The following is a 19,969-nucleotide window of genomic DNA, read 5'->3' as shown; positions in this document are numbered from 1 at the left end:
CTGAAACAGTGGCATGACAGTCGCTGGAGCAGACATCTTGGGGTTTCTCCAAACATTCCCTCTTCCTGCCACTTCCTTTCACCAGGTGCTTTATTCTGTGCCCCACAGATCTCAGCTTGTGGTATATTCACTTGTTATAAGATCATGATAACAACAGGCATATTAATTTTGTATTCCATATTTGTTATGAAATTAAACTAATAATATAAAGTATTACAGAAATGGTTTCAGAATTAGAAACCTGTTATGAACCTCATCCTAACAGCTCACAATAAACAGGCAGTGAATAACACAGGAGGAAGGCAACACCTTCACTACTTTTAGGGGTTTCTGAACAATTTTTATTTCTGTTATCTCACCCACATCCACTGACTGCTGAGTAAACTGCATATTTCTAAACCATCTATTCTAACAAAGGATTCTGGAAATATAGAAATATCCTCCATTTCAATCAGGGTTAGGAAAGGAAGTAACCGGTAAGAGCTAAACAAAGAGAACTGCTGGAATAAACACGGGGGGGGGGGGGGGGGACCCCGCCCCCAGTCTGCTGAGGCAGCTGCTGGTTTTCGTCATAATGCTGTTTTTTTCCCTTCTTTGTTCCTGAGGTGGAAGCCAGGAAAGGGTGGAGAAGGAGGAGGAGGGGTGGAGAGAAGAGGGTGGGGATGAGGGTGGAATGCACATCACAGTGACTGAAAGTCAGCTGATCTTCTCCTCCAATCCCTAGTCTCTGACCTCACAATCTGGAACTTGAGCCAAAACAGCTCAACTGCGCACACCCCCTGGCTGAAAAGAAAATTGCAAGAAGAACAGAAAAATGAGGACATTGGTTTTGAGAGGACTTTTACAGTTTTTCTTGCAAAAAAGGATGCAAAGATACACATAGCACTAATCACTGATTTTTATAATAGAACTGGAATTAATGTAGGATCAAGAGAGAATAATTTAACCAATCTTGCAGAAATCAGTTTGCCAATGCTATTTTATTTAACTGGAGTTTCCTTGCCCAACAGAGCTTAGAAGAAAAAAAAGGGGGGGAGGTGGAGATTTTTATACTGGAATCTGATTTTTCAAAGAGAAACTACTCTTAGAGCAAGTGAAAATTATAAAACAATTTTAATAACAGACGGTTAGGAAAAGTATGCTGAACACTGGGAGAAAGCCAGGGAAGGGATGATATTGCCCAAAAAGAAATGTACTTTTTATTTACTTATATAACTCTAACCTCTCTGTACATCACCTTTATATATTAAAAAAAGGATGCTGTTATTTGCTGTTTAGATATTAGTACTTTGGACTGGACAATTATATTACAGCCAAGTTATTTCTATAGACCCCTTCTTTAAGCATCCTGGATATTGATAAACTTGCTTTCAAATCCTTTTGTTCCTTTGTAAAAATAATATACCCTTCCCATCAAACCTTCAATAGTAAGCATTCTTCTCATGAGCATTCCTTCTCTATCATTTTATTGGCTATGGGCAAGCATTCTAAAGTAAACGATTATTACAGGATTAATTCTAAAGCAACATCTCCACAACAAAAATGAGATAGAAACAAGAAAAAAGGTCAAATGTCTTCATGGAGAAGTGTCCTGATGTTAGTGATAAAGGTCTAGTCCTACCTAAGTATTCTGTCTTAGTGATGGAAGAGTTAGGTATAAAGACTTAGAAATTTTCAACTCTCTCTTCACACTATTATAGCTGTAAGGCTCTAGTGTGAGTTGCTTTACATTTACAAAGCTGGAAGCTAGACAATTAACCCTTCAGTCCATGATTACATAAGAGGTGCCGAGAGAACCAAAGGACATGTGTGTAAGCTAAGATGTAGCTGGAGCAAATGGCATAATGTGGCTACTATTAAAAAAAAAAACAATTTCCTTATTCTATTTTTGTTATAGTCCCATGTTTATTATAAAAGTAATGTTTTTTAAAAGACTTAGAACTTGAAATTTTTTTAAAACAAGGAAAATCTTTACATGAAGAATCTTCTGGATATACAAGCAACATATAGAACAATATAGGTAATCTTTTGGTAAATACAAGGATTAGAATCTATTACTAGTATTTGTTTGTGATTGTATTATTAAAGCTTTGAAAGAATAATAAACTAGTAAAAATGGTTACCTCTAAAGGATGAAGAATGGAGAAAATGGGATGGATGAATGAGAATAAGTCATTATGTTACCTATACAGGAAAAAAGACTATATATAGAAGCAAAAATAAAACTAGAAGATCCAACAATTCCCAAAGTGTGTAAGATTAGGGAATCCTCAACAGAGCATTCTCCTTGAGTGGCTTGGGATCTAGTCAGTAGCAGAAGAAGCCTGACACAATATTCCACTACCCCTGTACCTCCATTTTGCTGATACTTCCTGAATAACCCCACTGTCTTCTCAAACACATCTCTAGGTCTTCATGACAACAGAATAAGGAAATGTGAACAAGAGTTACATCTGCAAGCCATCTGTCTCTCTTCACCATGATCTCAATCTTCTCCCTGTTTGTTCTATAGACTGAATCAAGTACAATGTTCTCTGCCTGTTATCTGGCCTCTAACCTAGTAAGACTGTAAGATAAAAATTCCCTATTACCTCAATGACTCCAGAAAACTTATTTGGAACATTTTTCTAAGATTTTATTGAGATTGGCTGGGAAGAAGATAAGAAAACAATTTTGTAATAATAATGCTTCTAAAATATCAGTCAGTAGGAAATGTCAAAATTGATTCCCAATTAATTTTATATGATCTTTGTTTCCAAATTAATTTCATATGGTCTTTGTAAGGACAACACTTGTACATTTACTTAGAGGAATTGAAATGTTATTATGAAAACAAGTAGAGAGTACCTTATAGACTATGGTGGCAGCAGAAGTGGAAAATGAAATAAACACTGAAGCAGTGGGTCAAGTCATAATTATTTCTAGTAATTACTGATCAGAAATATATTCTTCTATAGTCCTTTCCATTTATATTCTCTAGAGGTAGGAAGGAATTTACTCTTTTAACATCAAAATCAAGTGATCCTTGTGCATACTGAAGCTTGACAAATACTGTTACAAATGGACATGTAAATATGGAAGTGATTGCGTCAAAATTACAGAATTCAGGCAATACCCAGACCCTAATAGGTGATAAGGACATTTTGTAAGCAATCAAATTTTGAATTTTCAGTTTGCATTTATCTGCAATAGTTTAATGCAATTAATTACTATCGAAGTTTAGATGGCTAGAAATAGGGTCTAAAAACAGCATTATCTCAAGATAATGAAAAATCAAATCATAATGTGTGCTCAGTAGACAGATTTTATTATGTGTTTGAAGTAGACCTTTAACAGAAAGGTAACAGAGATAGGATTATCAATGTGTTATAATGAGGTTATATAATGAACTAGGTAAGCTGATAAAAATTTAATCCCTTCTTTAAACTCTGAAAAGCTATCATTTCATAAAACTGTCATACTAAAATGAAAAATAAAACAAAACCAAAACACTCTGAAGTTATAAGGTTCCCAAAAGAATATTAATATTGTTCCTTAAAAAAAATGGCTGAAAAAAAATCCCCAGGAGAACAAAAGCCTAATTGCAGAAAGGCAAGGCAAATACAGGTTCCTGCTGTAATTTTACTGCTGATCAGTCCTCCAAATAAATTTTCTGACCGGCAGAGGGCAGTATTCTAAGAAATCTGCCTTTCAAAGCAACGGAGTTTGCCACTCTCTAACGTGACCGCATCACGACTGAGCGTGACTGCATCACTATCCAGCGTAACAATGACACATCAAAAATAGAAGAGGTCCATGTGCCATCTGGTGGCAGAAAAGTAGAAAGGCATACTGCTGCAGACTAATATGTATCAAGATTCCTTCAGTTTAGAAAGCATTAAAGTTTAATTTCTTTATCTGATTAACACACCTCCCTTTAAATCTCCACCAGTAAATCACCTGGGGGAAAGTATTCTCGTAGCCTTCAAGCACAGGTTTCAAAGTTATGCCCTACTTCAGTTCTATATCCCCCCCAAACTAAAAAGAAAACAGCAGTCAGAGGATGATTAAATTCAGACCAAAAACAAAAGAATTTTAAAAGTTTTCAAAAGTTTGGTTTGATTACAGATAATACCAAAGACAGGAAGGGTAACAGCACTAGAAGTTCAAAATTGAAAACTACCTTCATCTTACTTCATTTTACAGTTGAGGAAATATATAAAGGAAAACTTTATTAGTAATCCTATTAGTGATTAAGGTATTATTTTACTCTACTAAATGTTAGGATAATTTTTGATGGAAAATTTAAATTGGTATAATTCTATACACAATGATTTAGACTTGACATTTTTACTTTTAACAAGTTATTATGCAAAATTGTAAGTATGCAAAGACAAATATAATAGTATGTTTCCTTCACCATTTCATATAACACAAAGGAAAGGTAATGTTTTCAATGGAGATCATATATTAACCTTATGAAAATATAACTACTCATTAGAAATAATAAAGCACACAAAAGAAAAAAGAATGTGGTCTTATATGCAGTATCATCAAAAGATGCTAAACAATGTTATATTAAAATGCAGAGCAGACTCCCTTGCTGCTTAATTCTCAAATAAGATTCTGTTTGGAAGGTTCTTACATTTTTCTTTTTTTGCCAGTCCTGGGCTTGAGTTCAGGGCCTGAGCACTGTCCTTGGACTTTTTCAAGGTTAGAGCTCTACCACTTGAGCCTCAACACCACTTCCAGCTTTTTTCTGTGTATGTGGTACCGAGGAATTGAACCTGGGTCTTCATGCATGCTAGACAAGCACGCTGCCACTAGGCCAAACTCCCAGCCAGTTCTTACATTTTTCTTAATGAATTATATATACCTGAACCATTTACTAGAAAAGTATATGCACGTACAAGGTAGGGTTAACTATACTCACTTCAGGGAAGAGACAGAAATCTGAACATTAAAAAAAAAGTGTTTAAAGACATTATACACATTTGTTGAAGATAGCACACAAATCCAGAAACTACTTTCAGACAGGAATATAGTAACAGGAAAGATGATGGAGAAAATAAGAAAAATAGTCTTACAAAGTTCCTATTCTGACTGTTTCAATTTTCTCAGTCAAGTACAAAGCAAACATCCTCACCTGAGAATGAAGACGACATTGGGCCTTTCAGGAGAGAAAAGACAATCGATTAGAAGAATAAGAAATTGAAATGATTCATACTAGAAATGTTTGAAATATGACAGCCTGAGCCATATCAAGGGCCAAGCCACATCAAAAGAAAGAACTTGTGAAGTGAAAAGAGTTGCTTGCAGTTCTGAAAGCCAAATGAACAAAGTATATCACGAGGGTCAGTGTGTGGTCTTTCTAGTATGACTGGAGTGGCACAGCTACAAATGTAGGGTAAATAGAAAGCTGAAATTCTCCAGAATATGGATTTGCCAAGTAAACATGCTGAAACAAGAGAGACCACAAATTCCAGTGTTGCAGAGAATTGATGAGGTTCGAATGAGAGATGAGAGAGAAATAGACACAAAGCCAAGGTAATCATGGAGGGTAGGAAACTAAAATTATCGAACAGTTGCAATTCCTACAATCATTACAGGAACCAGTGATATAAGGCACAGCAGGTACAAGATCTAGACTAGAATTCAAAGAATTGTGAGGCCAGAGTATCAGCAGAATCATTACTCTTTTATATAATACAGCATAAATTCTTTCTTGTATATCTTTTTTTAATTGCTGAAAATCATGTAAGAAACAGTACTGTAATGTCCAGGAACTAGGAACTCCATTTACTGAGAAATAAAAAGCAACTTGTAGTGTTGGTAGACAGCCCAAACAGGAGAACTGAATGATAAAAACCAATGTCCTGAGGTTGGGTTTCCATTACAGTATGGAACTTGGATGATGCAGGAGAGTTTGCTAGAAATAGACTATGAATGCCAGGGAGCACAGAATGCCAGAGATAACAGAGCTTAAGTGGGATGGAAGGAGACAGAACAGGAAATACCCAGAACCTTACAGGGATGGGAACTGTGTATGGAAATGGAAGATGAACTGGAAGCCCGAAGTTTCCAACGAAGAGTGACATAAAGTGGCATAATACTGGATTCAGTAGATTCACTGCAGAAATGTTAGGGTTAGAGTACAGAAGGGTGTGGGTAGGGGTAGTTATATTCATTTTTATATCACTGGTGATAGGGAGGTAAGGATCCAGAGGTTACATGGTACTTATTCTATGACCAGGAATCCTGGTAGCTCTAGTTGACACAGTAAGGTTTGTGGTTTTAGATCACAAGGGACTATTATCTGATATTCTTGACCTTCCTAGGTGCTTATGCTAATAGCCTCATCTCACTCAAACCCCAACACAAGTTGGTAATTAAACTATAAAGAGTGCTGTTCATTATCTTTGGTCCTAATCCCATATACTCCAGAGAAACAAAGCAAATAGAACAGACATCTTTCTGATAAGACACTCACTCAGAGGGGCAGGTTCAGCTCTTAGAACATCTTGTTTCTGAAAGAATGTGGCACAAACTATAAAAATTCACTAACAACCCAATTGGGTGAGTGCCACCTAGTGGACAGAAGAGAATCTTAGGAAAAAGAGAAAACTCCCCAAAATTTTTCTAGGGAAGAGGGGATTGCACCTTAATATAGGCAACTTTTGAAGCCTAAAGATGAAAACCAGAAAGCCATGCAAGTGCTGCAGACAGGTTAACCGATCCTTTGTTGTCAATGGATAAGCAATAAAACCCCTTATTGTTCCTAAATGTTGAGGTAAGAGTAAAGTATCATAAGGCTTCTTTTTAATGAAACTCAACTTGACTAAGATCTTACTTGCTAGTCAGGCTGTTGTTGCTGTTGCTGTTACTGTTGTTGTTGTTGTTGGTGGTGGTGGTGGTGTACGATTTTTTGATTAAGATCAGAACTCTACCACTTGAGCCCCACCTCCACTTTTGGCTTTTTGGTGGTTAACTGGAGATAAGAAGCTCATGGACTTTCCTGCCAGGGCTGGTTTAGAATTGTGATCCTCAGATCTCTGCCTCCTGAGTAACTAGGATTGTAGGCATGAGCCACAGGCACCCAGCTCAGAGCTCTTTCTAAATTATTGCCACTAAACATTTGGAGAACTGTTCTGTCATTCAGAGTTCCAACAATGTACCCCCAGACTTTCTCAGGTCTAATGCTCCATATATTGTGCATTTCACATCTGTTTAAGAGGAAGTTCTTTCAAAATAGTTTTGTAAAGAATACACCTAAATAGAAAAGTCACTTCAGGCCATCAATCATAACTCAACATTCTATGGTTCAAAAGATGGTAGTTTTAATCAAGGAAAGCAAAAAATAAAATAATCTGTATTTACATATAATTACCTGCTGCTACAGAGATGAAAATGCTCCCTTGAGAAATAAGAAAATGAAATTTGACTCTATTGTGTTCAAAGAATTCAAATTTAAGTCAACAAAAGGCTAAGATTAAAAGACTCCTTACTGATCACCGCAAAGAGACAGAGAAAGGAGAAAAGGGAGGGAGTGAAGAGAAAGGGTATTACTCATAAATCTGAATTTAATACATACCCAGGCAAAAGATGAATTCCTGATTTGTAAGAGGTAAGAGTTGAGGAACAAATGAAATGCTTAAGTTCCTATCTCTTAATAATAGGCACACTGGAGGAGTATATCCAAGCCTTCACATAGACTAAGTATTCCACTACTGAGACATTCTAGACCTTTAAAGTTTTTATTTTGATACAGGGTCTTGATAAATGCTCAGGCTAGCCTGAAATTTGTCATTCTCCTTTTTCAGCCTATCCAGGAGCTGGGATCACAGTGTGCTCATATTCTTGAGCCTTATTAGAGCAGTGGGTGAAGTCATCTTTGACTACATAAGGCAGAAGTGTACAAAGAGGTGTTTTCTTTACTGCCCATTTTTAGAGAAGTTTATGTATCTACAAATTTTTAGTTATTAATGAATAGTAAGACATACAGGGGATATAGGCATGTTTAACAAATAGCAGAAAGTTGAATTTAGCAAGCAAGTGGGGAGATACTGTAGTAGGTAAATAAGACATTTCTACAACTAATCTAATTTTGCTAGAAATAAATATACTATAATCAGAACATACTACTTCTTCTATAACCCTAAATAGCCAGTATCTAATCTACTTTCCCTTTGCTCCCCTTTTTTGTACCTACAAGAGTTATTGCCAATTAAAGAACATTTGTGCCTAAATGAATGAAGCAGTTACTGAAGTAAGCCTGTACCATTCTGTAGATCTAACCTGTGGGAAGCTCATAGGACAAGTACAAACATTCTTGGGAAGCACTGGGTTACAGCAAGAAGTTCTCCAGAGCCTGGAGCTTGAACTCTGGCTATGCACTTACTATAAGGTCATGAAAGTTATTTAATCCATGTCACTACTTCTTCATCTGGACCATAGGGCAGCAACGAGTATTTGTCAGGTAACTGTATCATCATTAAAATTACGAATGTAAGTCACATGCCAGTAGCTCACACCTTCAACCTTAGCTAGACAGGAGGTTGAGATCAAGAATGGAGGTTCAAAGCCAGCCCAACAAATCTGACTCTTATCTCCAATTAACTAGCACAAAGCCAGAAATGGGGTCAAGTGGCAGAACATGGGGTCAAGTGGCAGAACACCAGTTGTGAGCAACCAAGCTAAATGCAACATAAATGCAAGCCCCAGTACAGAACATGAACATTCACAGTATATACAACACACACAAACTACAAATGAGAGATCTGACAACACGTGTGGTTAGTATTAAGGAGGAATTAGGAACTGAAAGTGTATTTCAGTGGTGAAGGAAATAATTTGCGTAAGACTCTAAGTTTGAGTCTCAGAGGCAAACTAAACAGAATTGGCTCATTATTTTGTTATAGAAGGAATACTTTGTAATGGATTAAGACTAAAAGTCTTTTTCTGAAATATTAGGGGCCATAAGTTTGGCCTAGTGGTTGAGTGCTTGCCTAGCATGCATGAAGACCCAGGTTCAATTCTTTAGTACCACATATATAGAAAAACTGAATGTGGTGCTGTGGTCCCAGTGGTAGAGCTCTAGCTTTGAGAAAGCCCAGGACAGTACTCAGGCCCTGAGCCCAAGCCCCAGGATTGGCAAAATAAAAATAAATAAACAAAACCCTTGTACTAGTGATGTTTAGAGTAGTGGGAACAAAGTAACCCTTGCTCGTATTGGAGAGAAATATTGTGCCTTTACTTCTCAAGTTTTGAGAACTGCTTTCCCAGTTTTTAAAAAGAAAAATCTTAAGCTTCTAAAAATGGAGGTGAAAAAGGAAAACAAGAATCTATATAATAATTAAGGACTGGAAGTTTAAAAAAAAAAAAACCAAACATCAGTAACAACAACAAAAACCCAACATGGCACCAGTGGTTCACACTTGTAATTCTATCTAAGTGGGAAGCTGGGATCTGAAGATCATGGTTTAAAGCTAGCCTGGGCAGAAAAGTCTATGAGACTCTTACCTCCGATAATCTACTCAGAAAAAGCCATAAGTAGCACCGAGGTTCAAATGGTAAAATGCAAGCCTTGAGCACAAAGAGGCTCAGGAACAGCACCCAGGCCATGAGTTCAAGCCCTGTGACCAGCCAAAAAACTAAAACCAACAAAAGAACAAAACCGGGGTCTGGTCATTTACCCTGAAAACAGTAATCTAACTATTCGGTCTAAATGTTCTGCTGAGTGGCAATAATATACATCTATCCCTGTGTCTTAAGATCTCACTGAAGCAATTTGAAAATTGTAAGACACAACACAAATATAACAGTGGCATTATTATTTCAATTATCTCTTACCTTCCAAAGAAAAAAACAAGTACACAGTAATTCCATCTTTAAATAACTTTCTTCCTTGTTAGTTAATACCTTAGTTACTAGTCTTCCTGGACTCTTAAAAAATATAGGAGAAACCAGTCTTTAATCTCTGGTCTCCGCTTCCTAAAGAGAAATTCTTTTGTTTCATTTGTTTTCTCTAATACTCAAGACTTAATCAAATGGTTCTCTTATATATGCTTACCTTTGGAAGCTGTAGGAGCAAAAGGCCAGGAGACAGAAAGCATATGTTGGAAAGAAATAGAAAAAAAAAAAAAAAAAAGAATCACACACTGTTATTGCAGACAGTTGCTCAACCACAACCTATTAAAGACTCTCTAGCCATTACTCATTAAGTACTCCAGGGTGGAGATGGCAATGCCAGAATTCATTCAAGAATTCAAGAGTATTACCACTGTGGGTCCAATCTGGATGCTGGTGGTCCACACCTGTAATCCTAGCTACTGAGGAGGCTGAAATCTGAGGATTGGAATTTGAAGCCAGCCCCAGCAGAGAAGTCCCCATCAGATTTGTACTGCCAATTAACTCTTCAAAAACCAGAAGTGCAATTGGGGCTCAAAGTGGTACAGCACTACAAGGACAGCACCCAAGCCCTGAGTTTACAGCCCACAAATGGGGCGGGGAAGGAGGGAGAGTCCAAACTGAACTTGTAGTACTCTTAATTTCACATTCCTGTAATTATATGAACATAGAATATCTATAAGCAACAGTTCTATTGTACAACCATAGGAATCCATAATACAAAACAACTACTTTCTTCTAAATGGGAAAACTCATTTCTCTTCCACCCAACATCTCCCTTCCACCCTCACCAGAGAAGGGATGAGAATGGGAAACATTCTAAGCCTAACCCCAAACATTGGCATTAAAGAGGAAAGTACTTACCCTTGGTCTGGGCAGAAAAGGTAAGGGTAAGTTTGGCAAAAAGTTCATTGTTCTCAAAGCGGTCCTCTTTCACTTTTGTCCAGAAGCAGTCTTGGGAAAGGTCCTCAGCCATAAACTATGGATATAGGCAGAATGGGTGAGAGTTCCTATACTGAACAATAAACTTTTTAAACACCCACTAAGATTCAAATGCTTGAGATCAGCCATGTTTTAAGAGAATAAAGCTAACCTAAGAAGAGTATAGCCTCCATGGGATAGGAAAAGATGTCTCCTGGTTACTAGTGAGTAGTCAAGCAGTAGAGTCAGTTATGTGACTTGTCCTCCTTCTAATCCCAAATCTCATTTCACTTGAAAATCTTTTCTTGCTCTACATTTTCTCCATCAATCTGGCTTACATTTCTTTTAACTTAGTTTCTAAAAGCTGACTCAGAATCACAGGCCTCATGGGCCACACAATGGCCTCTTACCCTATGAATGAAATTGTGCTGAATGAAGTCATTTACACACTTGTAAAAGGAATAATGTTAAGCATTCATTCTTTCTGAAAAAAGGCAAAAAAAAAACCAAAAACAAAAAAACTTAGGAGCAGCGCTTGCAGAACTCTCCACGGTAATATCTGGATTTAGTCAATTCATCTATATTCAACCTTATGTGGAACTTGAAAATACACAGACAAAAGCTCTATAGAAGGGCAGGAGTTTGGCCTAGTGGTAGAGTGCTCGCCCAGCATACACAAATACCAGGGTTCGATTCCTCAGTACCACCATATACAATGCTGGAAGTGGTGTTATGGCTCAAGTGGTAGAGGGCTACCCTTGAGAAAGCCCAAGCAGAGTGCCCTGAGTTCAAGCCTCGGGACTGGCAAAAATAGGAAAAAAAAAAAAAAAAAAAGCAGTGGCAGATTTTGTTTGCTTGAGATTTGAGACAGTGTCTTGCTATGTAGCCCAAGATGGCTTAGAACCCCTAATTCTTCTTAGCTTCCTGAGTGCTAGGACTGGAGTCATGTACCACCACACCTGATTCAAGTGGTTTCTCAAAATCTACGGATGAAGAAATGGATAGACAGTCTCACCTTGGACCAGTTTGGCCTCCGAAGCTGCACCTCTGGCTTATAAACCTTTTTGGGAATTAATCCAAATGGCAGAACTGGGGCTGCAGGAACTCCAAATCCAAAGGGGGGTGGTGGAGGCACACCCATTCCAGGTGGAGGTGGAGGTGGAGGAATTCCAGGACCTCCAGGAAATGGAGGAGGGGGAGGGATTCCAGGACCACCAGGAAGAGGAGGAGGGGGGGGAGGAAGCGGCATTCCTGGTCCTCCAGGTAAGGGAGGAGGGGGAGGGATGCAGACACTCCCAGGCAAGGGGGGTGGAGGAGGAGGTGGGGGGATGCCAGCAACCCCAGGCAAGGGAGGAGGTGGGGGGATACCAGTAACCCCAGGCAAAGGAGGAGGTGGAGGGATGCTAGAACCTCCAGCCAGGGAGACCCCAGGCAAAGGAGGGGGAGGGGGAGGTGCAGAAATGGTACTACTTCCAGGAAGAGGAGGTGGGGGTGGTATACTAGCCACTCCGGGTAAAGGAGGAGCTGGGGGTGGAGGAACAGTGCCAGGGTAACCAGACAAAGGAGGGGCGGGGGGAACTGTAGCGCTACTAGGAACTGAAGGAGCTACAGCAACAGCAGCAGCCGACAGAGAAGCAACTTCTTTCTTGGCCTCTTCAAGTTCTTTAGATAACTTGGCAACCTACAGAAACAATGATATGAGTTCTCTACCAAGACTATAAGGACCCAAAGAAACAAGTTAATATAAAATTCCTATTTAAACATGGACTGAGAGCAATCAGGTAGATCTCACGATTTGTCTAAAGCCCCACTGCTATTAAGTGACGGAGTCAAAACTACAACTCCAATCTTCATGTTCTTAGTTCAGTATGCTTTGCATTAAAATTTCCAACTTTTATGTTAAACTCTCCCTTTGATTATAAAATTACTATAGTAACATTCAAAACATGTACAGGGAATGATATAACCACCTAAGCTATTATCAAAACATCAGATAAGCCAGGCACCGGTGGCTCATACCTGTAATTCTAGGTACTTAGGAGATCTGAGAATGACTATTCAAAGCCAGCCCAGGAACTAACATCCGTGAGAGTCTTATCTCCAATTAACCACCAGAAAACTGGAAGTAGCACTGTAGCTCAAGGGGTAAGGCATAAAGAGCTCAGGGACAGTGCCAAGGCCCAGAGTTCAAGTCCTATGACTGACAAAAAAAAATAATAATTCAGGTAATAGACTGCCTCATTATTATAACTGCAGAGAGTAAGGATACATCTAATACTACTACAATAAGGGAAAATTAGCAAATAACAAAATAATAGTCTATTGTTATCCAAAATACATTACAGTAGAGCTTTGTATATACTCATTTTGTTCTTCTGTCTTTCTGTAATTTCTAAACTTTTGGTCTTTAGTATTGTTCCTTTTCAAAACAAAACCCCAAACAGTGATTTAAGAAATAAACACCATCTACCTATTAGTAGCTGCTTCTTCCCTAGCAGTGAGATGACAGACTCTAGCTAAGAGTCACATGTACTAAGGATGCAGAGGGCAATTATAGGCACTGTCTTCCCTATTCAAGAGTTACCTCTCCTGTGAGCTGGGACACTTCTGTTTCCAGGTCATGTTTCTCTGTGGCAATCTGCTGCTTTTCAGAATCCAACGCATCCTTTTCTCCTTGAAGATTCTGAAGTTTCTGCTCAAAATCATTTTCCATCTTTTTCATTTCAACTTGTAGTTCATGTCGAGCTGTTAACTCTGAGTCCAGCTAAAGAAGAAAGGAAATCAGGTTCACTGAAAGCTCTCCACCCTAATAAGGGGCAAAATGCTATTCCACATCATTTACTAGTTTGTCGACCCACACAGTTCAGATACCAAGCAATGCCTCAGGAAAAAGCATACCTGTGCACGCACACATACATACACACAGACACACATGATTTTGATCTTAAAATCAAGGAGCCAGAAAGACCATTTTCAGAATCTTGCCATTTTTAGTATATAAAAAGCAACAAATCAACAATATATACATGTATAACACACACACACACACACACACACACACACACATCCAACAGCTTACTGATGACAAATATCTATAATCCTAGGTACTCAAAAGGCTGAGACTCAAGGATTTTAGTTTGAAGCCAGCTAGGACAGACCAATTCACAAGACTCTTTTATCTCCAATTAACAACAAAAAAGCCTGAGTGCCAGGTCTGAGTTAAAAAGCTGAGCTCTGAATTCAAGCTCCAGTACCAATACAAAAACAAGTTGGCTCACATTTGTAATCCTACCTATTCAGGAGGTTAAGATTTGAGGATTGTAAAGTCAAGTCTGTGAGTGCTTTGTCCCCAATTAACCACCAAAAAGTTAGAAGTAAAGCTGCAGCTTTACTTAAAGAGAGCTAACTTTGACCAAAAAGCTCAGGAATAGCACTTGGGCCTTGAGTTCAAGCCCCAGGACTACCCCTATCCTATCCTCTCCCGCAAAAATAATCCCTAAAATTTGAAAGACTTTAACCAAGACAGCTATGGTAAAAAGAATTCTAGTGTTTTCTAGGATTGAAAACCTACTAAGCACACAACACAGTCCTCAATAACCAAAAAGAAATAGAGAACTCAGACAAATCTAATTCTTAATATTGTAGGGCAAGGGGATTTGATATACACTACACACACACATATATACACACGTCCTTTTTTATCCTGTCTGATAGCCAAGAACCAGCTCCTTATATTTGAATTCATATCATCCCCTCTACTAACATATACCTAATAATCCTTAGTTACAGATATACCCCAAACAAACACCACCACCATCACTAACAACAACCAAAAATATTTGGGTGCTCAAGATAAAATCCAGGATCAAATCTCACATATTTTAGGCAAGCATTTATCCCTCAGACTCACCTTTTTTTCCAGCTCTGTAGCTTTGGCTTCAGATTTCTCCACCTTTGTTTTATCAATCATCTGATCTGGGGGAAAAAAAAAAAAGAATCATTAAGTGAAGTTCACTTAAGGTTCTTTTGGTCTTCTCTTCTCGTTCCTAAATCTTTCAATATGCCCAAGAAGAATTATCTGTCCTTTCAAGTAACAGTATTATTTTTCTTAATACTCTGTATTAGACTAAGAAATAAACCTTTCAATTAAGCTCAGTCATAATTTCTGAGTGTTAAGGTAAAGCTATCAGAGTGCCTATGATACTTATGATTCTCTGGGGCTAGCAGGAAGCATAGATAATAGCTGGAAAAGGCACAGGTTTTTAGATTTATATAAAAATAAAGGACTCTATGTTCCTGGCAAAGTTGGTAAGGACCTAAGAAAGGACAAAAATGGAAATAATTGAAAAGGTTTTTCCTTTGAAATTTCACAGAAAAGATGAAAATGAAAGGTAGAACCAACAAATATTTTGAGAACCCAGACAGATTCGAATGCTCACCAATCAGTCCTTCAATATCAATCTGGAGGTGCCGGCACTTGAAATCAGGATCAGCCCCATTTTTGTGCAAAACTATCTGAGAAATGCACTCTTCAATCAACTTATAGTACTGTGGTCTACAGAAAAAAGGGAAAAGAATTATCAAAAGGAAATCAAAATTATCAAAAGTGCTCAGGATAAAGCAAAATTAACTGCTTTAATAAATAAATAAACATCAGGATAAGTGTTCTGGAAAAGAACTTTTCAAAGAAACAAAAGCATAGCTGCTATGCTAAAAAACCTCACTTTCCATATAAACTTCCACCTTTTATACTTCTGACAATTAAAAGTTATTATGTACTGAGTGTGCAGCTCAGTGGTAAGGCACAGGCTTAGCAGGTATAAGTCCTTGCAACATATATATATATATTTTCTCTCTCTCTTGCTTGCTCTTCCCCCCTTCCTACCCCTCCCCGTCTCTTCTCCCTTCCCCTACTTGCCTCCTAGTGTCAATACTTAGGCTTGATCCTTGCTATGAAGAACAGTGCTACTGCTGAATCTCCACTCTTAGGCAATCTTTTATCATTATACCTACCCAAACCCTTCAAAAAAAAAAAAAGAGCATTTTACTTTCTATACTCTGACCTCTTCCATAGTCTTTCAGTTAAAGGGACAACTGATAAGTTTCCTTTATATCAATGACTATTGATCCTAATCCATGGGTTTTGACTTTTCTTTTTCCCTTTATAGAACTATCTTTGAATTTAAAAGATTCTAGGTTTTGTTTTGTTTTTTCCCACTTAGGTTCAAGCCCAAAACTTCCCATAAGCACATCAGCTTACCTAGCCTCATAGTCGTTTCGGACCAACAATAAGTGCTGCAGGATGGACAGAAAGTGTGGCTCTGCTTTTGAATCCTTCACTGTGTTTAAGAGAATCTGGAAGATTTCGCTAAAATCAGTGGAATAGGCTAAGGAAAGAAAATGCTTAGAAACCATCTAACAGGTCCTATCCACACAGACAGAAGATGCCTAGTACCTGGCCTGAAGATCAAGCAGTAGACAGATCTAAGAACCTCCTCAAAGTTACTTGTGGAAGTTAACCAAATAGGCAATGACAGTATTCAGTACTGTCCAAACATTTACAAAACCAGCTCTATATCTCAATAAGTTAAGCTATTATGTTCTACAAAGTTTACTGAGATTCTGGTCACTGCTTCCATGTTGAATAACCCCTCAGATCCCCTTCATTACTTTCCTGGTCTATGCTGAGGCAAAGAAAGCCTGATGCAATAAAATACTAGCTTCATTTGCTTTGTTCCAAGTCATCATTTCCTACACCATTCCATGTATTCAGCCTGGAACTGAACAGAATGAATATCTCATCTGTCTTCAAGTTATGAAAAGGATATTCCATCTCCATGCGAATGTCATCCAGTCGTCCCTTGAGATCATAAGAATCTTCATCCCCTTGTTCATCAAAAACAGTCAGCTGCACTCTCATATCATCATTATCAATCTCTCGAAGGTCCTGTCATGATAAAAGAAATTAGGAGCTCTAAAGTACGCTATGTGGTTAGAAGTTCAAATCCTTTCACCTAGTTTTAAAGTTGAAAACCAGTTATTCCAGGGATGCTTGGGAAGGTGTAAGTGCAGGAAAGAAGCAGCCTTTCTAAGGAAGTGTCAATACTTACCTGCAACACCTGATGCAGGCCTAAGCGCATCAATTCACTTCGGATGTGAACTCGAAAGTCAAGTTCTTCAGCTGGAGTGATGAGTGCATTGATCAGCTGTAGGCATCCAACCTAAGTAAGAAAATTTAGTAGCTTTATTAATGCTAAATTCTACAGATCAATTTTCCATTTTCTATATATACCCTGGGGCTCCCAAATATGACAGAAGATGCAGTACAAAAACTAGAAGAATAACTTTCCAACTAGAGCAATGATACTGAGCACAGGATTCAAAAGTGTTTGCACCCCTCCCCCAACCCTGCCCAATATCTGATGGTATTTGTTATTGTCTAGCCTTGGTTTCCCCAATATGTCTTTTCTAATATGTCTTTTTCATAATATGCTTTGTTTTCATCTCATGATAAGGAAAAGAGCTCTTTAACTTTTTAGAAAAAGATTAATCATTTCCTCTTCAGAACAAATCTGAAATACATGAAATACATAGCTGAGAAATACTCCATACGTTTTATTAAAAAAAATGAAGCCAAGCATAGTGGAGAAGCCTGTAATCTCATAATCCCAGCACTCAGGACACCGAAACAGGAGGATTATGGATTCTAGGCCACCCTGGGCTACCCAGTGAGTTTACAGACTAGCCTAGGCTATCTAGAGAGACTCTATCTCAGCTTTTTCCAACAGGCCCAGTTTCAAGGAGTATACATGCCTTGAGTGCGATAGAGGTCCCACTTTTTAGTCCATCCAGCAGTGGCTGGAAACGTTCCACTTCATCCATCTCAGCTCTCTCTGTCATTGCCTCTAAAACTCTTTCATTCCTGTCCCAGGAAAAAGGAAGGGAATTGCTCAGGTGCTTAGATTTGACATGAATGTAGGTATTTTTCACATCAATAATTCAAACTTCTTAAATTTTGGGGGGAGAGTGGGGTGCCAGTTTAGTACTTGATCTCAGAGTTTGGGTGCTGTCCCTAAGCTTCTTTTGTTCAAGGATACTACTCTACCACTTGAGCCACAGCTATACTTTTAGCTTTTTGTGGTTAATTGGAGGTAAGAGTCTTTCAAACTTTTTCTGCTCAGGTTGGCTTCAAACTGTGATACTCATCTCAGCCCCTGAGTAGATAGGGTTACAGGTGTATGAGTCATAGATACCTGGGTAGGAACTCACATTTCTACCCAAGCCAATGTGGATGATGATTCTCTGACTTATGCATACTAGGACAACAAGTACATGCAACCATGCCCAGCTCTTGGCTGAGATAGGGGAATCTCACAAACATTTTTGCTGGGCTGACTTTGAAATGCAATCCTCCTAATCTCTGTGTCCTGAGGAACTGAATTGCAGATGTATTCCACTGTGCCTGCCTTACACAATATTCTAAATAACTTTGTGCACAATAACAGGTTTTGTGGTATAGAATTTTCTACTTTGGAGCATCATGATGGTGCTCAAAAAGTTTCACTGTTTATAGCATGTTTAATTTTTTGGATTCAGGAGGTACAACCTGTATTAAGATTCTAGTATTTACTACTGCGAAGAAATATGATTGTATATAGTATTTAAGATTAAGAGGACCACTAAGTAACTCAGGTTTCCTCCAGGCTCAGAGAAAATGGTAAAAAGGAATATGAAGGAAAATGCACCATTCACATACATGTCCTCTGGCTGTGGTAGGATACAAAGAGCAGAGAGTAGCTTAGCTGCATCAATCATCATACTGGGAACAGCAGGATCCATGGCTCTGACCAGCAGCAGGATTCCTTCTTCTGTCTCCAACATAGTCTTGATTCCAAACTGGCAAGAAAACAGAAGGAAGGCTTGAAGATGATAACATCGAAACAGGTCCAAGTTTTGGGGCAGTCAAGTATCATGGACTTAATGGAATTCCCCCTAAATCCTTATGTTAGTGAATCCTATCCCCAATATGTTAGAATGTGGCCTTTCTGCAACTATATAATAATTACAATGAATTAAATCTCAAGTCACTCAGAATAAAGTAAGCCCTTAATCTTATATGACTGGTCCCTAGCAAATAAAAACTTAGATCCAGACACCCACATGAAGGAGAATATCATGGAAACAAAGCAGAGATCAGGATGATGGACCTATACAAGCAATATTAATTATTTCCAACAAACCATCAGAAATTAGGAGAAAAGCATATATTCTCCTCCATAATCTTTAGGAGGAATCAATCTGGCTAATTACTAAAATTGGACTTCCAGCCCTCAGAGCAAGACAATAAATTATTGGTGTTGAAGATACTCAGTCTAACACTGGGCATAATACTTTTCCTAATATAGCCAAACAAAGATGAATATAGTGGCTCAAGTGCAAGGCCCTAAATTCAATCCCCAATACCCTCCTGCCCACCAAGAAAGATGAATATAACAAGATAATTTTTTAGGAATCACAATGTCTTTAAAATATTAAAATATTTAATTTTTAGGTTTCTTTTTAATACTGCCTCAATTCAATGTTAATTGAATTCAATGTTAACTGAATAACAAAATTAAATAATGAAGAAAGTTGATTTTATTCAGGGAAAAATAAGTGTGGGCTCCCTGGGTTAAACATAGAGCTAACAAACAAAAAGATTACAGTATTCTAAAGTAGAAATAGCCTGGAAAAAGAAACAAACAAGTGAACTTCTTCCAAATAGTATTGGTAAAGCAATCCAAGAACTAGCAAGAATGCAAAGTGAAAACTCTATTTAAGCTAGGTAAAAAGTCCATGTGAATGTGTCAGGGAATAATGGTTATGATTATGATGGTAAAGGGGAAAGAATGCGGTTCAATATTGAGTCTAGAATGACAAGTGGGGAGGGGAAACTCACCTTGTTGTTCATAAAAGCTTTCAAGCAGCGAATGACTTCATGCTGGTTCCTGCTATCATAGCTTCTGCATGTAGAAGATATAATCAATGAAGTTCTTTCATTTTATATTCCTTTTGCATTTAGCTTCACTATCTGAACTCAGGTATGTGTCCTATATTATTTTTGTCTCACAAAGATTCCAATAGAGGTTTTTCTGGTTCAGGCTGGCTTCAAGGCAGCCTAAGT

The 19,969-nt window shown here is 38.1% G+C and overlaps 1 protein-coding gene across 1 annotated transcript in view; it reads right to left on the bottom strand.

The window, feature by feature from the left end:
• Window positions 1–3,715: 3,715 nt before the first annotated feature.
• The window catches only part of LOC150063972 (protein diaphanous homolog 1-like), a 57,010-nt gene continuing 40,756 nt past the window's right edge, over window positions 3,716–19,969 (bottom strand). The window contains exons 7-19 of the mRNA XM_090332190.1: window positions 19,745–19,808; window positions 18,563–18,702; window positions 17,620–17,728; window positions 16,917–17,027; window positions 16,635–16,753; window positions 16,067–16,183; window positions 15,246–15,361; window positions 14,717–14,781; window positions 13,391–13,570; window positions 11,822–12,487; window positions 10,750–10,864; window positions 10,049–10,057; window positions 3,716–3,804 (exon numbers count right to left, since the gene is read on the bottom strand). Of these exons, the coding sequence (XP_090188316.1) occupies window positions 3,716–3,804; window positions 10,049–10,057; window positions 10,750–10,864; window positions 11,822–12,487; window positions 13,391–13,570; window positions 14,717–14,781; window positions 15,246–15,361; window positions 16,067–16,183; window positions 16,635–16,753; window positions 16,917–17,027; window positions 17,620–17,728; window positions 18,563–18,702; window positions 19,745–19,808 (1,900 nt within the window). The remainder of the gene's footprint in view (window positions 3,805–10,048; window positions 10,058–10,749; window positions 10,865–11,821; window positions 12,488–13,390; window positions 13,571–14,716; window positions 14,782–15,245; window positions 15,362–16,066; window positions 16,184–16,634; window positions 16,754–16,916; window positions 17,028–17,619; window positions 17,729–18,562; window positions 18,703–19,744; window positions 19,809–19,969) is intronic.

This window comes from Megascapheus bottae, chromosome 4 (genome assembly GCF_031878675.1).
Source record: "Megascapheus bottae isolate mThoBot1 chromosome 4, mThoBot2.hap1, whole genome shotgun sequence".
Taxonomy (NCBI): domain Eukaryota; kingdom Metazoa; phylum Chordata; class Mammalia; order Rodentia; family Geomyidae; genus Megascapheus; species Megascapheus bottae.
Note: the sequence above shows the minus strand (reverse complement) of the source record. Positions and strands in the feature narration are given on the sequence as shown.